Genomic DNA, 25,692 nt, shown 5'->3' on the forward strand with positions numbered 1-25,692 from the left:
CCTGTGGGGGTCGCAACTCAGCCAGACTGACTGAACAACAACACGTCAGAAGAGGGCGTCGGCGTAGGATGTCAAGGGGCCCGGCCTACTTCAGAGCGGAAGTGTGGCCTACTTCCGCCCGCATCCTCGGGGGCTCCGCCTGCGAGCTGGGTAGTGCAGGCAGTAAGGGCAGTGGGCCCCCCAATTAGTCAGGAAGGGGACACCGTCGGCCTAATTGTAAATAATCGCGGAAGGCGTATCTGAACGCTCGCGCCGGAGGGGTTTTTCATCTTCGCGCTTCGGCAGCGCTTGCTTGCGCAGCGTCCCTTGGTTCGCACCTCCCCCGGAAGTGCTTTTCCGTCACTTCCGGTGGGTCCCAGGCTTCCGGCGCAAAGAGCCTGAGGCGGCTGGCGCTGTGAGGGGGCGTCGGCGGCTCCCACCAGCAACGTTTCCCGGCAAAGCGCTCTGGCGCGGCGCGGCGGAGGCGTCCACTATGGTAAGTGGCCGGCGTGCAGGGCCGGCCGGGGCGGGCGGACGTGCAGGCCGAGAGGTGCCGAGTCACCCGGCCTGAGTCCGCCAACGTCTGGGCTGAGCGCAGTCTCGCGGGTGTAGACCCGTGTCGGCTTCCAGCAGACAAGCGCCGCGTCGACTTGGGGGCTGTCGGCGTGAGAGGAGAGCGCACGGGCCGCCGCAGCGCCCGGGATGGCGTGGCCCCGAGACCCCTCGCCCACTGCGCCCGGGCGGCGGCCCCGGCGCGGGCGTGGTGGTCTTGGCGTCGGCTCGGGAGGAGCGCCGTGTCGGCCACGGACGCCAGGCCTCCAGGACTGGAAGCTGGTGCGCCTGCTGAGCTGTGCGAGCACCGTGCCGCCCGGCCTACCGCCTCCGAGTGTGTCAGTGTCGGGACCCCTCCTCCCAAGCCCGGAGCACTGCCGGGCGCTGCGCGGTGTGCGGGCGCCGGGGTGGTGGGGGCAGCGGGGCGGGGACATGCTCGGCGCTGGGCGTCCATTCCCTCTTTCGTGCTGGGAAGAGAAGGCAGGGCTTCGGTGGAGAGGGTGCTGCGAGGTGGTGAGGAGGCCCCCAGCCACTTCCTCCGTTCATCCCGAACGCCGTGTGTTTGCTAGGCTTCGGGCTCAGATTTTGTCCAGCGGAGAGTCTTGCCTAGAAGAAGAAGAGACACGGTTTGGAAAACTCCCTTGCGGCGCTGCAAGGAGTGGAGAACCGTCTGTTTGAAGCAGGGGCTGCGTTTGCTGTCTGTGGAAGACAGTTGGCCCAGCGTGCTCGTTCCGGAATTGCTAGTGAACTATGTCATCAGTACCCGGACTTTGCTTTTAACGATGTGTGCTTAGAATCCAGTCAAGACATGCTGTCTTGTTAAGGTTTTTATTTAACTTGTAAAAAACCGTATACCATAAGTTTAGCACTTAAGTGCACAACTTAAGTTGGTGTAAAGTTAGTCATCCTTAAGTGCACAACTCGCTGGTGTAAAGTATATTCCTGTTGTTGTGTAGTGGATGTCCAGAGCTTTTTGGTCTTGAAAAGTTGGAAGTCTGTCCCTGTGAAACACTTGGCTCTCCTGCCGGCCCGTGGCAACCAGCTTTCTTCTTGCGTCGGAACTTGCCTGCCTCGAGCACCTCCTATAAGGGCACTCCTACAGTGTTTGACCTTCCCTGTCTGGCTTCTTTGACTGAGCACAGCGTCCTCAGAGTTCACCATCATCGTCACACGTGTTGGAATGTCGTCCCTTTTGGGGGCTGAACAATGTTCCATTGTGTGAATGGATCACGTTTTCTTTGTTCATTCGTCTGTCGGTGGGCACTGGGATAGCTTCCAGCCCTTGGCTGTTGTGAAGAGCGCTGCTGTGAATGTGAGTGTACATCTGTATTTTCAGACCCTAGTTCTGATCCTTTGAGCAGATATCCTGCTGTGCAGCTTCGTGTTCTTCCTCCCCAGTGCCTCGCAGTAGTCACAGTACTCTGAGAACACCCTGGGTTGCTGGGCAGCATGAGTTCTGAGCCTCACGTTACAGGGAGTTACGTGCAGTTTGAGAGCTGGGACCCTGTGTTTGTGGTGGCAACCGTGTCTGGGCTTCACTTGTGTGTGGGAGGGACGGGGTGGTGTGATGGAGTGCCCCACGAGAGGGGTGTGAGCCCTGGGCCTGGGTGGAGCAGAGGAGGTCCAGAGAAGGGTTAGGGTGCTCCTGGAGGCCGGGGGTGGCGGGGGGCTGGCTTCTGGTTTCTGCAGAGAGAGCTTTCCTGGTCGTCCTCTTGAAGCAGTGTCCCCGAGCTCTCGGTTCCCTTCCCTCTCTTGCGCTGAGAACCCTGCCACCCAGACGGTTTCCTGTGCTTGTCTCCCGTCTTGAACGTCAGCTCTGCCAGGGCAGAGGCTGGAGCTGTTTGGTTAGTGACGTTTCCCTGGTGCTTGGAGACCAGAGCCCAGCAGGTGGTGGCACTCCTGAACACGGGATGAGAGGAATGTGGTCGGGGCGGGGATGTGGCCATCACAGGAGATTCTGGGACCTGCTGGTGGGGGACTCGGGCTGGAAGAGGTGAAGGACAGGCTTGCTGGGGGCGCCGTCTGAGAACAGCGGGGACGAGTGGGGCGGTGGCTGGCAGGTGCACCAGACTCCTGGGAGGTGGCGGCTGGGCAGTCTTGCTCTGCCCAGCTCTGGCTGCAGACGGGAGGACCGGGCTTGTCTTCTGTGTTAACTGCAACATCTCTTTCCTCCCTCTAGTTCTCCTTCAACATGTTCGACCACCCGATTCCCCGGGTCTTCCAGAACCGCTTCTCCACGCAGTACCGCTGCTTCTCCGTGTCCATGCTTGCGGGGCCCAATGACAGGTCAGACGTGGAGAAAGGAGGGAAGAGTATGTGCCGCTTTATTTTGAATCGTAACCCTTCCCGCCCCAGCCTGCAGGGCCCTAGTCCTCAGCAGCCCTCATCTGCATGTGAACAGGATCTGGTCACCGTCATGGTGTCACGGCCCCGGACGGCTGAGAGGTGGGGTGAGGGTCCTGCTGTGACCACATTCACGGCTGAGGGCCGTGTGGTTCTGTCTGGTAACTCCTAGCAGCCAGCTTTGCTGTGACAGATCGGTGAAGTTCTGCCTGCCCCACTGGTCTCCTTGGGTACCTCCGTGTAGACACAGCAGAAAGCACTTACGCTCTGGGTTCTGTTCTGTTCTGTTAGTTCTCCTTCTCTTAACGGGTCTTACATATTCTTTCCACAGTAATTATGCCACCATCAGCCCTCGACCAACTCAGTAAGTACTTCCTACCTGACTTGAGAACAGAGATGACGTGAATGTGGGCACCGGGACCACATGCAAGCCCCTCAGCGCCTGGGTAGAGGCACCCTTCAGCAAGGCTGGTTGGGGATCGTCCCTGAAGGGTGCTCGCTGGGCTGGGAGGGTGGGGCCTGCGGGTGCTCCTCTGACAGCCCCCGCCCAGCGTCAGGTCCCGTGGAGACTAAAGGCGGGTGTGAGCGCCAGGACCATTCACGCTGCTGGGGTAGCTGACGGCTTTGGCTGGAGGCATGGGGTTTTCCCCTCAAGGACGGTAGCGGCCCTGGGGGGACGCTGCAAGCAGGCCTCTTGTCTTCCCGCGCCTCTTGCCTCAGCTCCAGCCGCAGTTCTGAGCCCTCCACCCCAGGAGCTGCTCCCCACCCCTGCCTGCCTCTTAGCAGGAACGGGAAAGGCCACACTGTTCTCCCTGCCTCAACCCTTCCTCCAACAGGAGCCACTCGGAGACCTTACACCCTAGCCCCACTCCTGGAACTAGGGAGACCCCGACCACAGACACCGAGTCCCTTGGGGTGGGGCGTCCACACTGTGTTGGGTGCACGCTGGACAGCTCAGTGGAGGCCAAGTGCTGGCTTGGGCTTTGCACCTTGCCTGACCTGACTCCAGACTAGCGAGTTTCTGGATTGATGTCCTCACCTTTGAACAGGATACACAGAGCCATCTGTGTGACTGCTCAGGGGCAGTAGTGCTTCCTGGATGGTGCCTGTGGTGTGTAAACAGCCAGGGCCCCGTGGCACTGGGCAGGGGAAGGGGCTGGCCCTTAGGCAGCGCCAGTTGCAGCTGCTGTACCCATGGAGGGAAGCCTGGAGTTGTGCTCCGCTCAGCCAGGTTGGGGGGTGAGTAGACCCGGGGCACGGCCCTTAGGCCCAGTTATCACAGAGGAGGGGCTGGCCTGGAGCCTGACTCGTGCGTGGAGCTGACCCAGGACTGAGACCAGGTGTGTTGGCACACAGACATGAGAGGAGGCTCGGGTCAATCGGACAGGGGCTTAGGCTGGTGCTGGACAGACCTCGTCAGTCATGGGAGAAATGGTCCAGGTGAAATCCTGTGGGTAGAGGAGGTGAGGGGGTGCAGCAAGCTCAGGCACCCCAAGGTGCTTCTCAGAATCACGAGATGTACTTTGAAAATTACTGGACCGAGAAACACGGGGGTCTCTTCCAATGGCAAGAATCTCAGACCCAAGGTTGGATTCCTGACCAGTCCGTTCACCCTGACCCACCTCAGTCCGCTGCACAGCTCTGCAGCCCAGGGCACGCTGGTGCCTGAGGCACCTTGTTCCTGCTGCCCCCCTCCCCGGGCGCCCAGCCTCGCCCCCTCCCAGCAGCCTCCTGGCACGAGCGTCTGGGCACTCTCGGAGGTGTGCTGTTGGGCCTTCTGACTTTGCCCAGCACCTGGTTGATACGCAGACTGTGAATAAGTGTGCAAACGTGTCACTTTCCGGAGCTGGGATTTCAGACGAGCACGCGTATAAGTGGTGCTGTCTCAGCAAACGCCCTGAGCTCTAGCTGGAGCACAGGGTCCGCTGGGCAGGCAGATGCACGGGGCTCAGCCCCATGAGGGTCCTAGCGCCTTCCAGGGGTGGGGGCTTCCCCAGGGAGGGTCTAGGGACAGGGTTTCTCTTCCTGGAAGAAGCTGAGCCTCATCCCTCGCTCTTTACAGGCCGACTTAACATCACCTACCCCATGTTGTTCAAACTGACCAACAAGAACTCGGACCGCGTGACACACTGCGGGGTGCTGGAGTTCGTGGCCGACGAGGGCATCTGCTACCTCCCGCACTGGGTGAGCAGCCGGGCTGTGCGGCCCTGCCCCGGGGCGGCCGCCATGTGCGGCCGTGGCCGTGGCGCTCCAGGACCCCGCCTGGAGACCACAGCCCTGCTGTTACACTACCATTTCCCGGGTCAGGCTTGTTTTAAGTGATGGAGCAGGAGTATTTTTCAAATGATCCGAATACAGAGTTTGAGATTTTTAATCCGTGTTCTCCCTGCTGTGTGTGTGTGCATGCACGTGCCTGTACCTGAACGTCCACCGCACTCGGCCACGTTGCCGTGGGAACGGAGCCCCTCAGCACTCAGGCTGGCCCAGTGCCATCCGTAGGCCAGCAGAGCCACACCTGCGCCACAGGGCGGGGCCCATGGCAGCTAGGAGTGCTGCTGGTGGGTGGGGGCTGGGCCGCAGCGTCCCCAGTGCGAGGGCCCCACGGCTGCCCCCGGCCCTTTGACCTTCAGCACTGTCTTCTGTGACTGCCGGCTGCTCTCGGTGTTGTAGGTGCTTTGAAGGTACCCGAGGGCCTGTGTTTTTACGAGGTCTTATGTGGAAATGCAGTGTTCCGGACAGTGTAGAAAGGGTGGCTTGGGGCCTTGGGGGTTGGGTGAAGTGGGGGGCGGTCCCTGTGGGAAGGCTGTGGCCTGGGGAGGCCTGGAGCTGGCAGTCGGGGCCTCGCCTGCCTCCCTTCCAGTGACTGGCTGCCCCAGGTGTTCCCTCGGTTCCACCCCCACCACCCGCCCCTGGCCGCGCCCCTACTGCGTCCCCTCTGCTCCCTTCCAGATGATGCAGAACCTGCTGCTGGAGGAGGGCGGCCTGGTTCAGGTGGAGAGCGTCAACCTGCAGGTAGCCACATACTCCAAGTTCCAGCCGCAGAGCCCCGATTTCCTGGACATTACCAACCCCAAGGCTGTGTATCCTTCTGAAGATGGACGGGTTCTTTGTGGGCGGAGCTGTGCAGGCGGTGGGTGACAGCGGCCTCCGTGGGCTGTGCCTGCTGGGGGCAGCGCAGCAGTCAGGATCGACACTGACGGAGCTGTGCAGGCGGCTGGTGACAGCGGCCTCCGTGGGCTGTGCCTGCTTGGGGGAGCGCAGCAGTCAGAATCGACACTGACTTGAGAGCACTGGTGGGCCGGCGCGTCCACACGGTTTGGGGGCCTGGATGAGCGTGCTGGGTGCTCTTCGGACCCCGCCCGAGCGCAGCTGTGCCTTCCTCCGGGGACCCTGGCCCAAAGCCCAGTGGCACATCTGGAGCCGCGCGTCATGTCTGATCTTGGTCTTTCATGCAGATCAGTAGATTGCTGAAGATGAAGTGTGCTGTGTTTGGGCATCATTCCCTTGTCTGGGCACTCAAGGTGACTCAACTTTAAGAACTATTTAGTATTTTTTAAAGAAAGGGCTTATAGGCTACTTTATGTTTTAAAATTGTTATTATTAAGTGTTTTTAGTCTAAAACAAATGGCAAAATACGAGTTACTGCCCAAAAGGTAGAAACAGCAGGAGTATAAATGAAAACGTTTTCAGTTTTGAGGGAACTTTACCTACGTTTCATTCAATTTTTTTTTCTATAGGATTTTTTAAGTCCTCTCGTTAAGGTGTAATATACATGGCAATGAAGTGTACACTTCAGTGAGTTTGGCCAATGTGTCCCCCAGAAGGGTGGTTGTGCCTCCTTTTTCCTGTCTTCAGCTGACCCCTGGCCCCAGAAGCCTAGCTGCCTCCCACCTCAGAGATCTGCCTTTCTCAGGGTTTAGGGGTCTCAGTGCCCCATGGCTAGTTCTTTCCCTCAGTGGGGAGTGAGGGTCACCTTGTTACCACATGTTAGAGGTGCTTCCTTCTTATTACTGAATCATTGCCCCAGCGAGGCACACGGCTGTTCAGTGCACAGGGTGACCTGATGCCGCGAACCCCTGTGGGCACTTGTTTCAGATGTGAGGACTCCATCTTGCTCTGTTGGCCTTGACCGTGTGTGTCTACAGATTAGAAAACGCCTTGAGAAACTTCGCCTGTCTGACCACTGGGGATGTGATTGCCATCAATTACAATGAGAAGGTGCGTGTCAGCCCCGCGCGTGCCGGGGCCTCTCACACTGTGGGAGCAGACACTAGTTACACCCAGACACACCCATACACACACACGGACACTCTCCAGGGTTGGACACTGGTTGCTCTCTGCAGTTTCCCTCTGAGACGTGCAGTCCTAAGAGCTGTTACTGTTCAGTTTTACGGATTCCGAGTCACACTTCAGTATTTTCTCATAAACTAAACAATTATCTTGTTCCCTTTAGCTTTGTGGGGACATTTTCATTGTTGCCTATCTTAAGCTTTTTGGATTATAGGCAACCTTAACATCATTGTTTTTAAAGTACAAGGGCAGAAAAAAAATTGATAAAAGGTAGTGACTTTTTTGCGTGGTAAGGGAAGGACAGTTACTCAGGTGTGCGTAGACTCGAGATGCATGTCAGGGTCTCCATTTTTGGAAGTATGGAGACTGGATCCTCCAAAGGGCCCTTCCGAGAAGACTGGGCAGCCTGTGCTGAGGGCTGGTTGCCTGTCCTCGTGTGGCGCGAGGTCTGGGTCAGGGCCTCCCCGGGAACCTGGGCCCTTGAAGGGGCCTAGTGGACGCTGAGGAGCCTTGTGCCAGGCTCTCTGGAAGCAGCACCCAGTCGAGTGGAGCTGTTGGGCTGCCGTGAGCTGGCGCGCAGTGCCCAGTCTCCCTCCTGCTCTGCTGGCAGCGCCGCAGGCCTCACGAGTCGCTAGTTGTTACCTGCAGTTTGGAAACAGCTGCAGACAGAGGTGAGCACGTGCCCCAGAGCACAGACACGAACATTCACGCAGCCTTGATCATGGCAGCCGCGGTGCCGAGGCCCCCCGGCAACACAGACTCATTTCCATCAGTCACTGGGGGGGCCTGCAAGCCAGACGAGGGGTGTTGAACTCTCTGTGCTGGGGACCTGCCCCTCCCGGTCAGAGTTCTCAGTGGTGGAGCTGTCTCAGCTGTTTCTTACAAAAGCAAGACGCTCACTGGGCAGAGAGAAAGAGCCTGAAACATGCAGGAGAAGCCGCTGGGCATAGAGAGGGGCTGAAACACGCAGGAGAAAGCCGCTGGGCATAGAGGCTGAAACACGCAGGAGAAAGCCGCTGGGCAGAGACAGCCTGAAGCAGCGCAGAAGCCGCTTCCTGCTCCTGTGACTCTGTGCATGGTCTCCACACACAGGCTCGTCCCCGACACCACAGCTGGCTTTCAGCCTCCTTTCCTCCTGGCTGCCTGGGAAGCCCTGCCGCCTCTGCCTTGTATGGGAATCTGCGGCATTCACGTAACCAGTCTGGTGCGGGCAGCCTCAGTGCACCCCACGATGAGCCGTGCTGGAGCCAGCGCTCTCAGCACCATCTCACTCAGCATTTAGCTCGTTATCTGCTGGCAGTTAATTCCTGGAAGTGAACTTTCCTGGGATAGACATTCAGTCTTTTGCAGTTTGCTGCCTAACTGCCTTGTCAGATTTAAGTCACTTACAAGGGTGATCAGCTGAGGGACAGGCCCCGGGGGGCACCCACTCCTCTCTCCACAGCAGGAGGTGTGGCCGGGGAGGCTGTCATCAGGGGAGTGAGTATGTGCGGGGCCGGGAGTGCCGACACAAGTGTGACGGGCCCAGAGCTGCCAGGAACCAACCCCTTCTCTCCCGCCAGATCTATGAGCTGCGGGTGATGGAGACCAAGCCAGACAAGGCCGTGTCCATCATCGAGTGCGACATGAACGTGAGTGGCCGTGGGAGGAGGGTTGTCGGGGTCCTGCTGGCCGGTGCCCTGGGGAGGTGTCATGCAGCCCCTGGGATTGCTGGGGAGCGGGCAGCGAATGCTGCCAGACCCTCTGAGGAGGCTGCTGACCTGTAATCAGTGGCAAGGCTGCTGTTGGTCCTGAGACAGCCAGCACATCAGCCCCGCCAGGGGCCTGTCTCCTTGGAGGCTGAGGCGGGGCTGCTCAGTTCCAAGGAGGGGGCTGTCGGTCCCCACAACGGCCCAGCACGCCGGGTTTCTGGACAGGATGCCCAGCAGAAGGGTTCCACCTGCCCGGATCCGTTTCTGTGGCGTTCTTGAAACAACAGCCTTCAGGAATGGAGAGCAGAGGAGTGGTTGCCAGCTGGGATGGGGCAGTGGAGTCACGGGGAGGGAGGGGTCCCTGTGGTGTTGAAACTGCTCTGGATCTTAGCCGGGGTGGGGGCACTGACCTGCAGTGATGCTCAGAACAGAACACGTGTGTGTGTGTGAGTGAGACAGCTGGGGAGGTCTGGACGCAGCAGGGTTACGGTACCAAAGTCTCGCTGTGACTGTAACACGTGACCGTTGAGGAAGTGGCCCCTTCTGTGTGGCTCCTACAGCTGCTCTTGGGCCCATGTCGCCGTCCCAGCTTAGAGGCCGAGTGTGGCCCCGCGTCATGGCGCTTCCTCCCGGGCACAGGTGGACTTCGACGCTCCCCTGGGCTACAAGGAGCCGGAGAGGCAGGCCCAGCACGAGGAGTCAGCCGTGAGTCGATCCCCGCATCCCTCCTCAGCTCTGTGCACCCGCCATGGGGTTCCGCCTCTGCTGGTGCCGATGCAGCCGTGCTCTCCCCGCCCAGCCCCGCTCCTGGGCCCCGTGTGTCCTGGCTGTCCCAGAGGGGCAGTGAGGGCCCCGCTGAGAAGTGCGTCCTGTTTTCCTGTCTCTCCAGGAAGGCGAAACTGACCACAGTGGCTACACCGGGGAGCTGGGCTTCCGTGTGAGTGCCGCCCCGTGACTGTCGGTGACACCCCAGGGACCTCAGCCGGGCCAGGGCCGGGAGACCCCGCACACGTGTACCTGGCACCTTCTCAGTCTCCAGAGCCTCTCCATCCACTTTCTCCTGGATCATCCCAGCAACTGCCAGGCAGTCCCAACTTCTTAGAAACTGCTCGCCTACCAGAAAGGAGCAGTAGCACAGCAGAGGCACATGAGCCCTTCAGGGGTCACCAGCCGTGACCTCTGCCGTGGCCTCTGGGCCGTGTCCCGTGGCACATGGTGGCCCCGCGCTGCTGCCGTCCCTGGGAGAGTGGGGGCGTGGGCGAGGCTCAGCCTGGGCCTGGGAAGCAGGTTGCAGAGCGGAGCCGTGGGCCCAGCCAGGCGCGTCACCCTGTCCTTGGCAGCCAGTGCCCTGGGTGGCACGGCAGGGGGTGCTCCCCTGAGCTCACGGGGCCCCGGGGGGCTGGGCGCTGAGCTCCTGAGGCGGTCCCCGCCCACGCCCTGCGGAGCTGCCCCTGCCCCAGGCCCCTCTCAGCCCCGGTCTGCTCCTCTAGGCCTTTTCTGGCTCTGGAAACAGACTGGACGGGAAGAAGAAGGGGGTGGAGCCCAGCCCCTCCCCAGTCAGGCCCGGAGACATCAAGAGGTGGGTGTGCTGGCCCTGACCCAGGCCCCTGCCTGCCGCGCCCTGCGGGGTCGTGGGCGCTGCCCCACCACCAGGCCCGCCCAGCCGCCCGCAGGCCTCATCAGCCCTCTGTCCTGCCCACAACCCGGCCGTCCCGACTTGTGCCATCAATGACCGCCCGGCCGCCTCTCCCGGTCGTTTGGTCCAGGGACTCGGGGCAGAGTTCTGGCTCTGGTGGCCCTCACGGTGACAGCAGGGCTGAGCTGTGTCCCCATTGATCATGTGAGATGCCGCAGATGGGTCTGCACGCGACCTCTTGGGGGTGAAGTGCGTGTAGAGTGAGAGGCTGGAGGACGCTGATGTGAGCCCGGGAGAGCCTGCCCCGTGCCTTCTGCTCCCCCTGGAGTCAGGGAGGTGCCCTCTGGCTGGCATGTGTAGTGGGTACAGCCTGAAGCTGTAGGGAGGCCCTACTTCCTCTCTGTGCTTACAAGTGGACTCTAGTTCCTTCTCCTGGCGCCAATGCTTCTCCTGATCTCTCTTTATAGAGGAATTCCCAACTATGAATTTAAACTTGGTAAGATCACGTTCATCAGAAACTCACGTCCGCTGGTCAAAAAGGTTGAGGAGGTGAGTGTTTCGTGAATCATGACAAGTTTCCTTGGCTCCTGGTGACAAGGGGATTTTTTCCCTCATGAATGAGGGTCTCCTTTCGTGTCTTCTCCATATCGGGCCTCCTCCCCTTGGGCTGGCCATCCTGCTGAAGCCGTGTGGACTCTGCCGGCTCCATGGTGGGGATAGGTGAGGGCTCGGCTCCTTGCCCTCCTGTGTGGGTCTGGCTCAGGCTCCGTGTGCTGTGCACTGAGATCTTTAAGCCTCGGGTCGGTCTTGCAGGGCAGCTGCTGTGGTCGTCTGCCTCTCACAGACCAGAGTGTGAGGGCGCTGGGGTTGGGCGGGTGCGGTATTCAGGGTGCCCAGGCCTTGGGCAGAGCTGACCACTGAGTAGCCACCCCAGCGCCTCCACACTCCAGACACGCCTCCCTCTGCCCGGGGCAAGGCGGGGAGGTTTCGCCTTACGGGCCCTTCTCCCGGGTGCCAGGAACTGGCTCAGAAACCCCACACAGCCTGCCGCCTGGCCACTGTGACTCTGCTGGTGGTTTGGGTTCGGGTTAGGTGCCTAGCCCCACTTCAGACCCCGGTCTCTTGGTTTTCTTCTCAAGGCTCGGTCCCCTGGGGACCAAGAGGGGTTCAGAGACCCACTCCCAGCCCTTCCTGGCCGTATTGCTCATCAGGTTGACACCATGTGGAGACCTTGTGAGGCTGAGAGGAGCTCACACGGCCCCCCACCAGCCGTTTGCTCGCCCCAACCCAGCCGCTGGCCAGGCCTGCCAGCCTCGGCATCCTCTGGCTCCTTCATCCCTGACCATCGCGAGGGTGGGGAGACGGGTGTGCGCAAACACGCCCAGGCCGCGTGTGTGATGGGGGTGGCCGGCAGGTGTCCTGGGACACAGGTGGCACACTCACGGGGGTCATGGGGGAGCCCCGGAGGAGACCAAGGCGCCTGACTGGGTTGCCGCAGCCCTGCTGGGGCGGGGGCAGGGCCCGCACTGAGGACCAGGCGTCTGTCCCAGGGCACTCGGACCTGCCCCCAGGAGAGGGGCCGAGCGTCACAGTCCCTGGAAGGCCTTCAGCGAGGCAGTATAGTCTGTTCCTGGTGTCCGCCCCGCCTGGCTCCCGCGCACAGGCTGGGCTGGCTGCAGCTGGAGGAGCTTTGCCAGCGGAGCCCAGGGAAGGTCCCAGCCCACTCCCCCAGAGTGAAGACTGCAGTTAGAAAGCTTCCCTTGTCAGCACCCCAGTCCTGGGAGCTCAAAGACACCAAAGGGCAGGGAGCATCAAGGAAATAACTTCCCCAGACGGGCCATCCAAGCGTCCAGCGCAGCGAGTGGAAACAGCTCCCGGCTGGGGCAGAGGGAAGACCCTAAAGCTTCCAGGAGGTGGAGATTCTGCCTTGGGTCAGGAACAGCGGCATCTTAGCTGGATATAAGCCAGGACACGGTGGAGCAGGGTCCTTAGACTTCTGTGCCTGGTTCCTGCAAATTCCTGTGTCGAAGCCCTCACCCCCAAGCCTGAGTGTGATTGTGTTTGAAGGCACAGCCTTTCCAGAGGTGAGGTGGGACGAGGCTCTAGGTGGGCCCTGTCCCACGCCAAGGAGATGCGGACACCCCAGGGAAAGGCCTGAAGGAGATGTTCTCAGTTGTTTAAGAGCTCCCTAAAAGGCCGCCTCTGTGCCCTCTCAGGAGGCTACTGTGACACACCACTGAAACGAGGGACTGGAGTAGAAACGAGAAAGCCTGCCACCCTGGAAGCAGGGCCCGTGCAGGCGGGGGACAGCCCCGAGCGCCTGGGAGACCGGTTCCTCAAGCAGTGCAGTTGGAGGGGCCCTCCTGCGGCCGATCGCAGGTGGTGTCGACCGCAGGATGGATGGAAGCCCTGCAGGAAAGGAACACTGCTTGGCTTGGCCTCGGCGTGCCGTTGCGTGGTCGCCACCACGAGAACCCTGCACGGGCCCCCAAGAAACACCAGCTGCCCCAGGTGGTGGTCAGTGTTGGCTGGGATCCTGGGTCCTCTTCAGCGGCAGTGTCTCCCCAACTAGCGGCAGAGCTCATGAACAGTTATTTGCTGTTTTCAGAGCTTCTGGAAAACAAGCAGTCTTTCTGCTGGGAGGAGAATAGCTTGGTAGACTGAGGGCTGCCCAGTCACCATTCTGCTGAGTGCACCCGTCTGCCGAGGAGCTGAGCCTCTAGGGGAAGTCAAAGCTGTGTGCAGAGACGCTGAACTGCTCACCAAGGCAGCTTCAGTGCTGCAGAGCTGGAAATAACAGCGACCCGGGCTGGAATTGGTGTGAGAGGAGAGACGCGTGGCCTGAGATGGGACAGTTGCCTGTGAGGCACACAGCAGGGACTGGAAGTGTGCTTTGGGGTGGCTTTTCTTCTAGGAGGTACATCTTGCATTTTCTACATTGAACGGGGAATGCCTTTGCAAAACAGTATATTCAAGCTGAGAGAAAGGCTGTGGCAGTAGCTATTCTGGTTTTGTTTTCAGTTCAGCAGGTGATAATTTACATTTGTAGGAATAAAGTGGGAGTAAGGAAGAAGGCGGGATGGTACCCGAGTCAACAGAACAAAGCATTTCCAGGAGTTTCTGAAAATAGTGTTTTCTCTTCTCAGGATGAAGCTGGAGGCAGATTCGTTGCTTTCTCTGGAGAAGGACAGTCGTTGCGTAAAAAGGGAAGAAAGCCATAAGTTGGGACTGTTGACTGATTGGAAAATAAAATAATTGCAACATGCTGGCTTTTAGTTACTGGCTCTGAGGGGATGTTCCGTCACCTTGGGTTTGCTTAGAGTCACCTGGAAGAGGGCAGCGGGACAGCGGCTGTGTGCTGGGTTTGGGGGAGAGAAGGCCTCTGGGGCCCCTTGGGGGCCTCTGCTCATGCCCACACCCTCTGCTCAGCTGACGCGGGGTGCCCTAACTCCTGCTGAGGGCAGTGAAGGGGCGGGACTGCTCTACGCTGTGCTCCTTTGTTTCTTTGTTTTTTTCCATTTATCCTTTTCCCAGGTCATACTTAGCTGTTGCCTTTGGGCTGGGAAAAAAGCCGTTTAAATAAATAGTGATCATCCCATTACGCTGGCTGCAGTTTAAGTATTTGAGGAAGGGTGTTTGTTTTTATTTTACATGTTGATTTTTTTTTTCTCCTAAAAAGCCATGCCTCAGAAGGAAAACCTGATTTAGAACCATTTCTCCTTTTACTTTGATTTAATTTGGAAATAACTGGTTCTTTAGTCTGTTTTGTAAAAACAGCTTCGTGGTGAAGCACAGATGTAAGTGTTAGAATGAATGAAAGCTGAAGATATGTTCTTCTCCCTACCCCCCACTTCCAGTTTTAAATGTATTAAATTTTCCAAAGTTCTGCTAGCCTTTTTTTTTTGTCTTACTAGTATTAATTTAGTTTCAGGTCTCCACTTTATATAATAAGAGCTCTTTTGACATGTTGATTATTTTAATCTCTTGTTCCTTGAAAATAATTTTCAATTATGAATTTAAAATAAAAAACAGGCAGTGACCAAAACCTGAATTGCCTCTAAGCGTCTGATTAGGTACCAGCATGGGGCTGACACCTGCTGCAAAGTGGGTCTGCACGGAGGAGAGACCTCCTCTGGGGGCTTCTCTGGCCCTGGGCCCAGCAGGGGCTCCCCTTGCCTCTGCTCCAGGCAAAGAGGCCCATCTCTGGACAGGCTTCCCTCAACACTCAGGAGACCGTCCCCCGCGGGAGAGTGGCCCCAGGGTTCACCCACGAGTCCTCAGAGAAGGAGCATTAGAGTTCATCGTGATAATCAGGGTTGGGCCCTGTGACCCAAACCCACACCCAGGCAACGCAAGTGGTTTCGGAAGTCCTGAGCAGGCTGTGACCTGCCGGACCCTCCAGGGGTCTCGGCTCGCTGGCAGATGTAGACGCCCTCTTTGGTGGGCAGCTTGGCCTGTGAACCACCACGGCAAGGACGCCTTGATGAAACTGCAGCTCTCGGCCCTGACCCAGACTCACCCAGCGGGTAACTGGCGGTGGCTAGGCTAGGAGGACCTAGCTGGCTAGGAGCTGAAGGACCACAGCGGGGGCGTCGCAGGGCAGTCCTGAGGCGCCATCAGCCTCCTTGCCGTCGCCGTCACTGCCTCGTGTGCGTCCTTCATGGACGAGCCTTGTCCCCGCCTCAGCACAGCCTCACCCGTAACGCCGCCTCCGGACGCCCACCCGCAGGACCTGCTGGCTCCCCAGGCCGCACGGCCTCCGCCCCGCTTCCTGCCTGGACGCCCTCGGGAGTCACCCTGCCCTCGAAGGGACACGGGAGGGACAGCCGCAGCCGCAGGCTTGACCGCACGGCACTGGTTCCCGGGTGCGCTGATCCATTTCAGTGACGGGATCTCCGAGGTGACGAAAAGAAGGCTGCGGGAAGAGACTGCCCCGCCCACACCGGCCTCGGTCCCGCCCACCTCGGGTTTCGGTCCCCGCCCCCAGCTGTTATTGGCTACCAACCCGGATGTCCCGTTCACTGGCGCATCTCAAGGAGGTGGGCGAGGAGCTTCTGGCAAAATCTCGCCGCTCATTGGTCCCTCTGCCCGTCAGTCCTGCGGCGCGGGCCTCAGGAGGTGGGTCCGGCGGTTCCTGAACATGGCGGAAGGTGAAGGCTGGCGGGTAAGCTCCGTGGGCTCTGGGGGCCCGGGGACCCGAGTCTGCCGGTCGGAGCGGGCGGGCGGGCGGGCACCTGGTCCCCCGCTCACGCCCCCGTGCCCGCCCCCGCAGCCGCCGCGCCCGTGCGAGGCCTACCGCGCCGAGTGGGAGCTTTGCCGCAGCGCCGGGCACTTCCTGCGCCACTACTACGTCCACGGCGAGCGGCCGGCCTGCGGGCAGTGGCGGCGCGACCTGGCCAGCTGCCGCGAGTGGGAGGAGCGCCGCAGCGCCGAAGCCCAGGTGAGGCCAGGTGACCCGACCGGGCCCGCCGAGCCCCGGAAGGCCGGGAACCAGAGGCGCTGGGCGCTGGGCGCTGGGCGCGGGGGGCGGGCCTTGAACAGGGGGTTCGGGCGCAGCCCTCCGCGTGTGCTTTGATTTGTATCATTCAAAGGTCAGTCTGACAGCCAGGCTGGGAGAGGGCGTGGTACAGGCACGGGAGGCCAGTCAGGAGGGGCTCTTGGTCCATCCGTCCAGCAGACGCTTCCCGCTTGGACGCTCTTGGACGTACAGCAGCAGTTAGAACACAATCTCTGCCCTCTTGGCTCCTACATCCTAGTCAGGGATACAGTGGTGCCCTGGAGCTGATGGCGGGAAGAGTGGAGCGGAGCTGTGAGGGTGCAGAGCTCGCAGGACTGGCGAGTGTAAATGCCCAGTCCCTGAGCAGTGGAAGAGAAAGTTGGCGGGTCTATATGACAAGGAATCAATAACCTTTATACACAGCTTGTAAAGATAGCTCTTATATATCAGTAAGATAAATGGATTTCACAATGAAGTGGACAAAAGGCATAGAGAAGGGATTCACCCTGAAAGGGCATCAAATGGCCTGATACACATTTAAAATGACAGTAAGTGGTTTCTGCCCAGCGAAACATCCACTGGGGTTTGGAGAGTCTGAGCACCTGGGCAGTGCTGGTGGAATGTGGGGTGTTTTGATTATCTAAATGTCAAATGCATGCCTTTTGATCTCAGAGTTTTACTCCTGGAAGTTTATCCTAGGGAGGTAATTGGGTGACAGTTGAAAGTTCACAAAGTGACCTGATGTCCAGTAGTAGACATTTGACCAGGTAACGAACATCTTCCCCACTGCAGAGTACTCCACAGCCGTTTAGTAACCTACCCACTTGTGGAAAGGTGCCCGCAGTATGTCATGTAATGAGGAAAGCAGGAGGTGCATCTGCCAGGAGGCGATTATTCCTTCTTTAGGCCAGCCTTGAGTGGACCTTCACCTCCGGGCTGGAGGTCTGCAGGGCTTCCACGTTTGCTTTGCATTTCTGGTTGCTCTTACACACCAACAGGTGGAGGAGGTGAAATTCTACATGTAAAGTGGCCATCACAGCACCTAGAAAACCCCAGGCCCCATCGAGGTTGTGACCTGCTGCCCCGAGGTTACTGGTGGGGGCAGCACCTGCTGTCAGTCGCTCTCTGCCCTCTTCCCTGCCTCTGGCCACGCTTTCAGGCTCACCTCTCCTCACGGCTCAGCCCCCAACCTTTCTCAGCTGGTGAAGCTGATCAGGTCAACTGAAAGCATCAGACCCTGGGGCCCAGAAGCACGCGCCCACACCATAGGTGTTCACGGTAGCTTGGAGGGGAGTGGTCTCAGCGTGTGCTGGGCTGCACATGTGGGTGGGTGCGTGTGGGGCTGCCCGTGACCCAGTCTCCTTTGCAGCGGTCCCTGTGTGAGAGCGAGCGGGCCAGAGTTCGGGCTGCACGTAAGCACGGCCTGGTGTGGGCACCCAGGCAGAGCCCCCCAGAAGACTGGCACCTCCCTCTGCCTGAGGACAAGGACGGGTGACCGACCCAAACAGTCCAGAGGCCCCTGGGAGCTTCCGCCTAGCGTGGGACACGGAGCCCTCACCTCCAGCCTCGCCTGCCCTGCCGTCAGCACCAGGCTCGGAGCCGGTCCACCCAGCATGCAGTGTCCCTGTGGGCAGCCGGGCAGGCCTGGGGACAGCGGCCCAGGAGGCTATCCCAAGGGCTAGGCTCCTCAGATGAACCCTCCAGGGGCAGCTCTGACCCGTAGGGACACCCGGGGGTGTATCAGACGGCCCCCCCACCCCCACCCCGGCCCTGCTCTGGTGACCACCACGCACCTCGGCCACAGTTCCCTCCTGCCACGGCCACTCACCACTCCTTCCCTCAGAATTTCACCCAGTCGTTTTTAGAAAACGTGGATTATATCAAAAGACATTTCACAGGTTTGATTCTAAATAGAGACTGTAAATTACATCCAGACTTTAATATTGAGTTAGACACAGGCGGTGTTAGCATTTTGTACGCTTACGTTCTTGTAGATGCTTTTAAAATACATATCCTTAAACCAAGAAGAACTCTCCTTCTTTAGAGGTCTTTTTTTTCTGCTGAAATGATGTAGCCTCTGGGGCCACATGGCCGGCCCGCTGCTGGGTGCTGTTGACCCGGCCTGCGGCATCTCGGCGCCTCCCCCTGGGCCCCAGGCGGGGCACAGGTGTGGCTCCACATCATGGAACCCGTTCTTGGGTGCAGAATAACCCACCCCTTCAGAAGGACATTCATTATTGGGTCCCCCCCGTGTGCCCCAGCAGTCCTCTGTGACTGTGAGCGGTGGGGGTGCGTGTACGGGACCCCTGGAGCAGAGGTGAGTATAAAGAAGGCGCAGGGTGCCCCCCCTGGCAACCAGGGCCCATCAGCCGTGGCTGCAGCTCCGTCCACAGGCATTTCTGTGCGAGGAGAGGGAGGGACAGCTGGGTCCTCCCGGCTCTGAGACCCCCGTGGGGGGCTGTGTGCTGGGAACAGTGGCCACCTCCTGGTTCCTGGGATTTGTGCAGCGGGGTGCCAGCGCTGTGAGGAGCCCCACGCCTGCTCGGATGCTGAGCGTGTCTCCAGTGCAGGGGGGCATGCCTGTATCACGCGTGTCCGAGACGGACATGTGGCCTCCGTCCCACTGAGTTCAGGGGACGGACACGGACGTTCAGGCGTCAGCCGTGAAGACTGAAACGGGCAGCGTCTTTCACACTCGGGACAGAGCCCACGGTGACGAGCCGTGTGGGTGGCGACCCAGTGCAGCGTGGGCTCAGGGATGCTGGCAGTTCTGGGGCCAGGGTCAGAGCGCCACCCTGGGGAGCCTGTGATACGAGGACTCATGGCAGGGCAGCCGGGCGGGGAGCGTGACCTGCTCGGGCAGCACTGCGGGTCTCTGGTGCCAGTGAGACTGGCTGTGAGACGTGACTAGGGAACTGTGCTTGGCACCCCCCTACCAACCTCCAGCCTCCTGTCAGCCTCTCGTCACCTCCAAATAAAAGGCTGAGGCAAAACAGCTGGCCATGACCTACTCACTTGATTGTCCAACCTCAGCGAGGAAAGCTACAGGCTTGAAAAGCACCTGTGAGGGGTGGGGCGCTGGGGAAGGCTCTGAGTGTAGCCCTGTCCAAGTAGGCTGGAGGCTTGCAAGGCCGAGGGGCCAGGGCTGACGAGGCCGGGGCGGGCAGCCAGGGTCCTCTAGGCCTGTGCACAAGCAGAGTGCTCACTCAGATGAAGCGCCCCCTGGCGTGCCTGCCCTGAGGTGGGCCTCCGCCTACACGGACCCTCACTGCTGGGCTGCTTCATGCCCCCCACCCAGTTCCTCTGGAGGAGGCCTACCCCCTGCTGCTCTGTGCATACTAAGTCACATTAGTGGTGTCCGACTCTTTGTGACCCCAAGGACTGCAGCCCACCAGGCTCCTCTGTCCATGGGGTTCTCCAGGTAAGAGTACTGAAGTAGGTTGCCATGCTCTCCTCCAGGGGCTCTTCCTGACCCAGGGATCAAAACTGCATCTCCCATGGCTCCTGCGTTGCAGGCCGGTTCTTTCCCACTGAGCCACCAGGGGAAGCCCCAACCCCTGCTACTGAGCATGACTCTATCTGGAAGTTGGTCTTTAAAGGGCTGATTAAGGTGAAACTGGATCCCTTGAGTGAAAGTCAGTCATGTCCGAATCTTTGCGACCCCACAGACTATACAGCCCATGGAATTCTCCAGCCCAGAATACTGGAGTGGGGAGCCGTTCTGTTCTCCAGGGGATCTTCCCAACCCAGGGATCGAACCCAGGTCTCCTGCATTGCAGGCAGATTCTTTACCACCTGGGCCAGAGGGGGAGCCCAGGGTCGCGGGGGCAGGCCCTAACGCAGTGACCGGCATCCTTACAAGAAATCAAGGCACAGAACGACCACACGGGGACACAAGATGATGGCCATCTGCACGCCAGGGAGAGCGGCCTCGGAAGGCACCAGCCCTGCCCACACCTGCACCTGGGGATGTCCAGCCCTGGAACTGAGAGAAATAAATGTCCACTGTTTCAGCCCTTTGGTCTGTGGTGTCTGTTCTGCCGCCGACCTTACTCAGGCCTCCCCTGCCCCACACTGAGTGGCCTCGGCCGGGTCAGGTGTCAGCCACCCTGGGGGACACACCGCCTTACCAGTGGGTCCCTGTCCTTGACACTCTCCTTGGCACCCTTCTGCCCCCCAGCTTAAAGCCCAGAGCTGGCCCTGCCTCTCTTCAGGGCGCATGCCCTTCACCTCCACCCCTGTGGCCACTGCCTCTTGCCAGCAGCTTCTGCCCCTTCCTGGTCACTGGAGGGAAGCAGTCAGCGTGGGGGCCTTCTTCTCCCCAGGCCAGGCAAGCAAGGGCAGCCCCCTCCTGGCAGCCTCAGGTGGGTTAACAGAAGACAGAGACACGGGGGTCAACACGTTTATTCACAGCAGGCCTGACCGGTCAGCAGCAGGCCGGAGTCTGGTGGGGTGAGCTCTGCCGGGCGGTGTGTCCCGAGGGTGGCTACCCGCATCTCTACCTCTTGAACTCCACCTGTGTGTACACCTTGGTGATGTCTTGGTACCTGCCTTCTGGGGGCTGGTAGTTGGCGATGGGCGGTGTGTAGTCTGGCCCTTGTCTCTCGAAAGGAAACAGACTCGAGTCCCGCTTGGTGGCCTCAGCGTGGAGCTCCGGGGCCGTGAGCTCCAGCTCCTGCAGAGCTTCCCGCTGGGCCTCAAGCAGGGATGCGATGGCGGCCCTCTCCAGCTCATGCTCGCGCTGCTTGTACAGCGACCACTTCTTCAGGAGCAGGGCTCTCCGTTCGCTCTCCTCAAAGGGGAGCTCCACCGGCGGCCGCTGCCTGGGGACACACAGAGCCAAGGGTGTGGCCTGGAGGCACAAACCTCGCCGGCCGACTGCACGGGACCCGAGTGTCCCCACTAGAGACACGCGTGGAACACAGGGACAAACTAAGGGGTGGGACGGTGGATGCGGCGGCAACACCACCGGGAGCCCGTGCCGTTCGCTTTACGTGTAGACAAGGAACAGCGATCCCCCCAGCAGGCCGTGGTGAAAACCGGCTTTGGAGAAAAGCCAAATGGCCTCGTAAAAACAGACACCAATATCCCAGGAAGCCGAGAGCCTGTTATCAGCCCCAGGAGACCCCACAGGGCAGGTGCCCGATGCAGCACGGCCCTGCTGTGTCCATGGGCTCTGGTGAGGCAGCAGTCCCAGCCACCCCACTCCACCACCGGCTTCTCGAACACGCATCCCGGAGCAGGAGGCTGAAGGTGTCCTGCCATCCAGAGGGGCGGGGCTGTGGGCCACATTCGAACCTGCTCAAGCCCTGCCCGGAGAGTCCCACCCATACTCTCCCGCCCATACTCGCCCTGCGCTTTCTCCAGGAGGGGACTCAGCATGGGGCCTGGCCACCCCTGGCCCATGACTCTGCCCACGACAGGTGTGAGGCTCCCATGGCACCACTTCCTGAAGGTGACAGAACTGCCTTGCCCCAAGACCTCAAGCCCAGAGGCCCTTACCTCGCTTGATTCAAGAACTTGACCGGGGTGATAAAATCCTCAATGGGAATCAGCTCCTGGGTCGCCTTCTCCAGTCGCCGGATCCTTTTTTTCAAGCGCTCCTTCGCTGCCTGGTCTTTCTTGGGGTCCACCTTCTTCTTCTTCCGCAGAGGCTCTGCTCTAAAGCACAAGGCAGACACTGAACGTCTTCCTCTGTGGTGTTGTGAGTGTGCAGAGACATGGCGCTAGGTAAAGTGCCCGCACACTGGAACTGTACTCGCTGCTAGGGAAGAACCGTGTGCGCTGGCCTCCAGCGAGGTCCTCAGAAGAACTAGGCGGGCATGGTCAACCCAGAAAGTGGGGGGAAAACTCCACGGGGTGTCAGGGCATAAAGAGAAGTGCTCATCTCTAGTGCAAGGGTTCAGGTAGGCCTTGAGATAAACTGAAATATGAAAATACCAAACTGATGGATTACATGCTCATCCCTCATATTTTTTATGTAGTTTTTAAGCTGAAGTATAGTTGTCTGACACCGTTGTGTTAATTTCTGCTGTACTGCTAAGTGATTCTTTTATGCGTACATACATCATGTGTTCTATTCTTTTCCATCACATTATCTGAGAATATTGAATCTAGTTCCCTGTGCTACACAGTTAGACCTTGCTGTTTATCCGTTAAAAACTTGTCACTCACATTTTAAATAGACGTGTGATTTATAAACATGCGTAAGACTACACGAGACAGTATAATAAAAATGACTAGCAAGTTCCTGTTTATGCCGTTTTATGTTTTAACAAATTTCCTCGTCCTCCAGCACCAACAAGTCTGGTCTACCCTGACGAACACATCTGCTGCGCCAATAAGTTACTATTAAGAACAACCGAATCCTCTGGCATCAAGACTGAGTCTCATGAACGACGCCCGTAGAAGGTGTCCAGGGTCGCAGGTGGAAACAAGGACCTCCGGCCTCCCCGCATCTCTCCAGGAACTAAGAAACACAGGCACTGTCTGTGCTCTTTAAACCTTTTACATAAGCATCTCTTCAAAACCAATTAACTTTTCTTCAAACCATTCTGCATTTACTGTTTGACCTGGTTAGACATAAACCGAACGTCGCGCGCCCTCGCTCTCCGGGCGCCCGGGCGCGACCCCCCAGGCCGGGCCGGCGGCCGGCTTACCTCGTGGGCACGAGTCCCCAGAAGGACAGCAGGGAGGCCCGCCGCCGCGCGTCCCCCGTCTGCGTCGGCCGCGCCCCCAGGAGCCTGGAAGAGATCAGCAGCGCGTCACCGTCCGCGTCCCCGTGAGGTCGCTCAGGACCCCGGTGACTGCCCCGCAACCCGCGCCCCGCGCCCGCTCTCCGCCCTCACCCGCTCGCGGGGCGCAGCGCGCGCCAGGCCGCCCCCAGCGCCGCGGCCGCCATGCCCCCGGGTCGCCGGCCGCCGCTTCCGGGCGCGCGCCCCTCGGCCGTCCGACCCGCGCAGTGCGCCGCTCTCCGGTCCGGCCGCCGCGCAGCCTCGCGGCCCGGCGTTCCGGCCGCCGCCGCGCCTGGCCCCGCCCCCGACGCGGCCCCGCCCCGCGGCCGGCGCCTCGCACCTCGCGCCGCTCGGTGGCCCCTTCCCGCGGGGGCCGCCCGGCCTGCGCCCCGCGAGGGCCGTGCCGAGCGCGGCGAGGCCGGCGGCGCCCGGGAGCCCGAAAGCCCTCGCGCGCCAGGCGAGCCGGGCATGCGGTAAACGCCGCGGCTCGTCCGCCGGCGTCGGGGCCGGGCCTCTGCGCCGCACGTGGCTCTCGCGCGCGGGTGCCCAGTGAGAGCGCGCCGGGGGCGGCGTGAGCCCGCCAATTAGCCCGCCGGGCGCCGCCGGGGCAGCGGCCGCCGCCCGCCCCGCCCAGCCCCGCTCGCCCGCCCGCGCGCGCGCCCCCCGCCGGCCCACCCTCGCCCCCGCCGCCCGGGGCTGACCCGACGCGGCGCCGCCCTCCCGCCCGGCCGGCCGGCCGGCCGGCCCGGGAGCCGCGCGGCCCGAGCACGCGGGGAGCGGTTTCCCGCCGGGGCCGTTTGGCAGGTGCGCGTCGTGACTTCCGGCGTTGCCCGGGAGCCGCCGGAGGAGGAGCGGCGCGGGGGATGCGGCTGTGGCGGCGGCGGCGGCGGCCGAGCGCGGGGGGCGGCTGTGGCGGTGGCGGCGGCGGGCGCGGGCCGGCGATGGCGCGGCGGCGCTGAGGGCGCGGGGCGGGCGGCGGCCGGAGGGCGGGCGGCGGCGGCGGCTCCATGGCCCGGGCGCGCTGAGGGACGCGGCTCTCGCCTCAGCCCGGCGGCGGCGGCCGAACAATGAAGCTCCTGAAGCCGACCTGGGTCAACCACAATGGTGAGTGCGCGCGGGGGCCCCAAGCCCCGGGCCGGGCCGGGGTCTGGGGCGCGGGGCAGCCGCGGCCGGCTTCCCGCCTCGCCCCGGCGCGGGGCGCCCGGGCCGTGGGGCCGGCCGGGGCGGGCTCCGTCCCCACGCGGGGGCACCGGCGCCTCACGTGCTCGCGCCCCCGCACGTGCGCGGAGCCCTCGGCCACGGCCTCGCGGTCCGGGCGGAGGTCGCGGCGCGGCGGCGGAGCGACCCCGGGCGCGGGCCGGGCCGGGCCAGCGTGCGACGGCCGGGCGCGGTGGCCTTCCGCTGGCGGCGTGTAGACCTGGAAGGGGCACGTCCTGCCGTACCCGGGGCTTGATCCGCTGGCGGTGCCTCTGAGTGGAGCCCCGTGACGCCGGGCCGAGGCCCCCCAGCCCGCGGGACTGCGTTCGCACCGAGTTGGAGCGTCAGCGCCCCTCGGGTGGGGCCCGCGGGACACAGGCGTGTGCTCGGAGAGGGCCCGCTGGGGCCCCATGGCACACCCGGAGCGGACTGATCAGTGCCCTGGGTTAAGAGACTGGTGCAGAGACGCGTGCGGGGGCCGGCAGTGCTGGCCGAGTTCTGCCTGGTGCGCGCACCTGCTGCGGGCCCTGGCCTTGGCTCCCTGGGGACGGGAGGGGCGCCAGCCGCCACCCGCCACGGGCAGTGCTGGGGGGAGCTATCGTCCAGGCCAGGGTCCCTGCCGCCGCCGGCTGTCTGACTGCTGATAGGAGTCATCCTGGTTCTGTCCTGTTCCTCGTTTCTACTCAGCCGGGCGCCTAGAGGGAGCTGCAGTGTTCTTTTAGAGCTTGTCGGGTAGGCGCTTTCTCCTTCCCTAAGCCAGTAGCGTTTTAGTTCTGAACTCGGATCTCAGGATGCCTTCTCCTGCAGCAGCTGAACTGAACACCAGTCTGTTGTTTGGCTCGGCAGTGCTCTGCCTTTCCATTTTGCAGGGTATCACGTCTTTGTCATTTCCCAGGGTCCGGGTGAGGTCCCCCTTTGCTCCTGAGTTACTCACTAGACCCTCTCCCGCCCCAGGGTGGGCGCCTTATGTGCCCCCAGCGCAGGGACTGCCTGGCTCGCTCCGTATCCCTTGCTGCACTTAACTGTGCCTTCTATACAGAGGGTCCGATAACGCTGCTGACGCAGGTGAGAGTTGAGGTGGCCAAACTGACTCAGTTGCCAGTTCGTGAAAGCAAAAGCAGTGAGCTCCAGTTTCATTTCTCCTGCCTTACACTCCAAGTGCATTTCCTGAGGCGCAGGGTGCGGGCTCCCCCGGCAGCACTGGGCAGATGTTCAGTAATTATAAATCGTGCGTGTGAGTCAGGAAAGGAAAAGTTAGTTGCTGAGCAAGTGAAGCCTGAAGGAATTTTCATGTTGCCACACTGCGCGGCCAGGTTGAGTGTGATTCGCCCTCCTCATGTCGTCCTCCCGCTGTATAATTTCCCCCTCGTGATGAGCTCCTTTGTAGGACATGATTTTCACGCTGCATAAGCACAAGCAGGTCGGGATGCTTAAGCGATCATTTAGGCACAGATGGGAACAAGTCTGGGCTGGGCAGGGTGGGCTGGACTGTGGGCCGGGGCTCCTTCCTGTGGCCTCCCCACCGGCCTAGAGGACAGGGAGCCTCACGGTGTCTGCCCTGCCTGCTTCCTGGTGTGATTGCGGTGTTTGCTTGGGGAGGAGGACAGAGGGCTCCCCAGAGTCTGAAGTGCGTTAGAAACCTAGGAGATAACCATAGAAGAAATTGAGACTCTTTTAGACCTGTTCTTTGTCGAATCTCCTTTCTTTTAAAGTCTCCTGAAATCAGCCCAGTCTCATGGAGCGTTCAGAAGGACCGTTGCTGGTGAACGACAG

At 60.8% G+C, this 25,692-nt stretch overlaps 4 protein-coding genes across 9 annotated transcripts in view; 3 read left to right on the top strand and 1 right to left on the bottom strand.

The window, feature by feature from the left end:
* Positions 1-36: 36 nt before the first annotated feature.
* On the top strand, positions 37-14,542 carry UFD1 (ubiquitin recognition factor in ER associated degradation 1). Its single transcript, XM_027566026.1, has 12 exons — positions 37-475; positions 2,711-2,843; positions 3,206-3,238; positions 4,937-5,058; positions 5,824-5,954; positions 7,020-7,092; positions 8,727-8,795; positions 9,495-9,560; positions 9,745-9,792; positions 10,346-10,434; positions 10,959-11,040; positions 13,638-14,542. The coding sequence occupies exons 1-12, from the start codon at positions 473-475 to the stop codon at positions 13,710-13,712; spliced, it is 924 nt and encodes a 307-aa protein (XP_027421827.1). The 5' UTR covers positions 37-472; the 3' UTR covers positions 13,713-14,542.
* A 301-nt stretch (positions 14,543-14,843) lies between these two features.
* On the top strand, positions 14,844-20,004 carry C17H22orf39 (chromosome 17 C22orf39 homolog). Of its 3 annotated transcripts, none has more exons than XM_027566027.1 (3): positions 14,844-15,655; positions 15,764-15,931; positions 19,657-20,004. In XM_027566027.1, exons 1-3 carry the CDS (start codon positions 15,152-15,154, stop codon positions 19,888-19,890), a joined length of 906 nt encoding a protein of 301 aa, XP_027421828.1. In that variant the 5' UTR covers positions 14,844-15,151; the 3' UTR covers positions 19,891-20,004. The 3 variants fall into 3 exon arrangements, with proteins under 3 accessions (XP_027421828.1, XP_027421830.1, XP_027421829.1); XM_027566029.1 differs by having other exon boundaries at positions 19,768-20,004; XM_027566028.1 differs by lacking the exon at positions 19,657-20,004 and adding an exon at positions 17,358-18,018.
* A 370-nt stretch (positions 20,005-20,374) lies between these two features.
* On the bottom strand, positions 20,375-24,346 carry MRPL40 (mitochondrial ribosomal protein L40). Of its 2 annotated transcripts, none has more exons than XM_027566030.1 (4): positions 24,165-24,346; positions 22,648-22,731; positions 21,491-21,649; positions 20,375-20,811 (listed from the first exon to the last, which is right to left on the bottom strand). In XM_027566030.1, the coding sequence occupies exons 1-4, from the start codon at positions 24,329-24,331 to the stop codon at positions 20,487-20,489; spliced, it is 735 nt and encodes a 244-aa protein (XP_027421831.1). In that variant the 5' UTR covers positions 24,332-24,346; the 3' UTR covers positions 20,375-20,486. The 2 variants fall into 2 exon arrangements, with proteins under 2 accessions (XP_027421831.1, XP_027421832.1); XM_027566031.1 differs by lacking the exon at positions 24,165-24,346 and adding an exon at positions 22,837-22,959.
* LOC113907197 (protein HIRA) overlaps positions 23,706-25,692 on the top strand; it is a 45,596-nt gene continuing 43,609 nt past the window's right edge. For 2 of the 3 annotated variants that reach the window (XM_027566015.1, XM_027566017.1), the window contains exon 1: positions 23,706-23,826. In XM_027566015.1, coding sequence (XP_027421816.1) covers positions 23,790-23,826 — 37 coding nt within the window. In that variant the 5' untranslated portion in view covers positions 23,706-23,789. The remainder of the gene's footprint in view (positions 23,827-25,692) is intronic. The other variant, XM_027566018.1, reaches the window with a different exon arrangement.

Source organism: Bos indicus x Bos taurus, chromosome 17 (assembly GCF_003369695.1).
Source record: "Bos indicus x Bos taurus breed Angus x Brahman F1 hybrid chromosome 17, Bos_hybrid_MaternalHap_v2.0, whole genome shotgun sequence".
Taxonomy (NCBI): domain Eukaryota; kingdom Metazoa; phylum Chordata; class Mammalia; order Artiodactyla; family Bovidae; genus Bos; species Bos indicus x Bos taurus.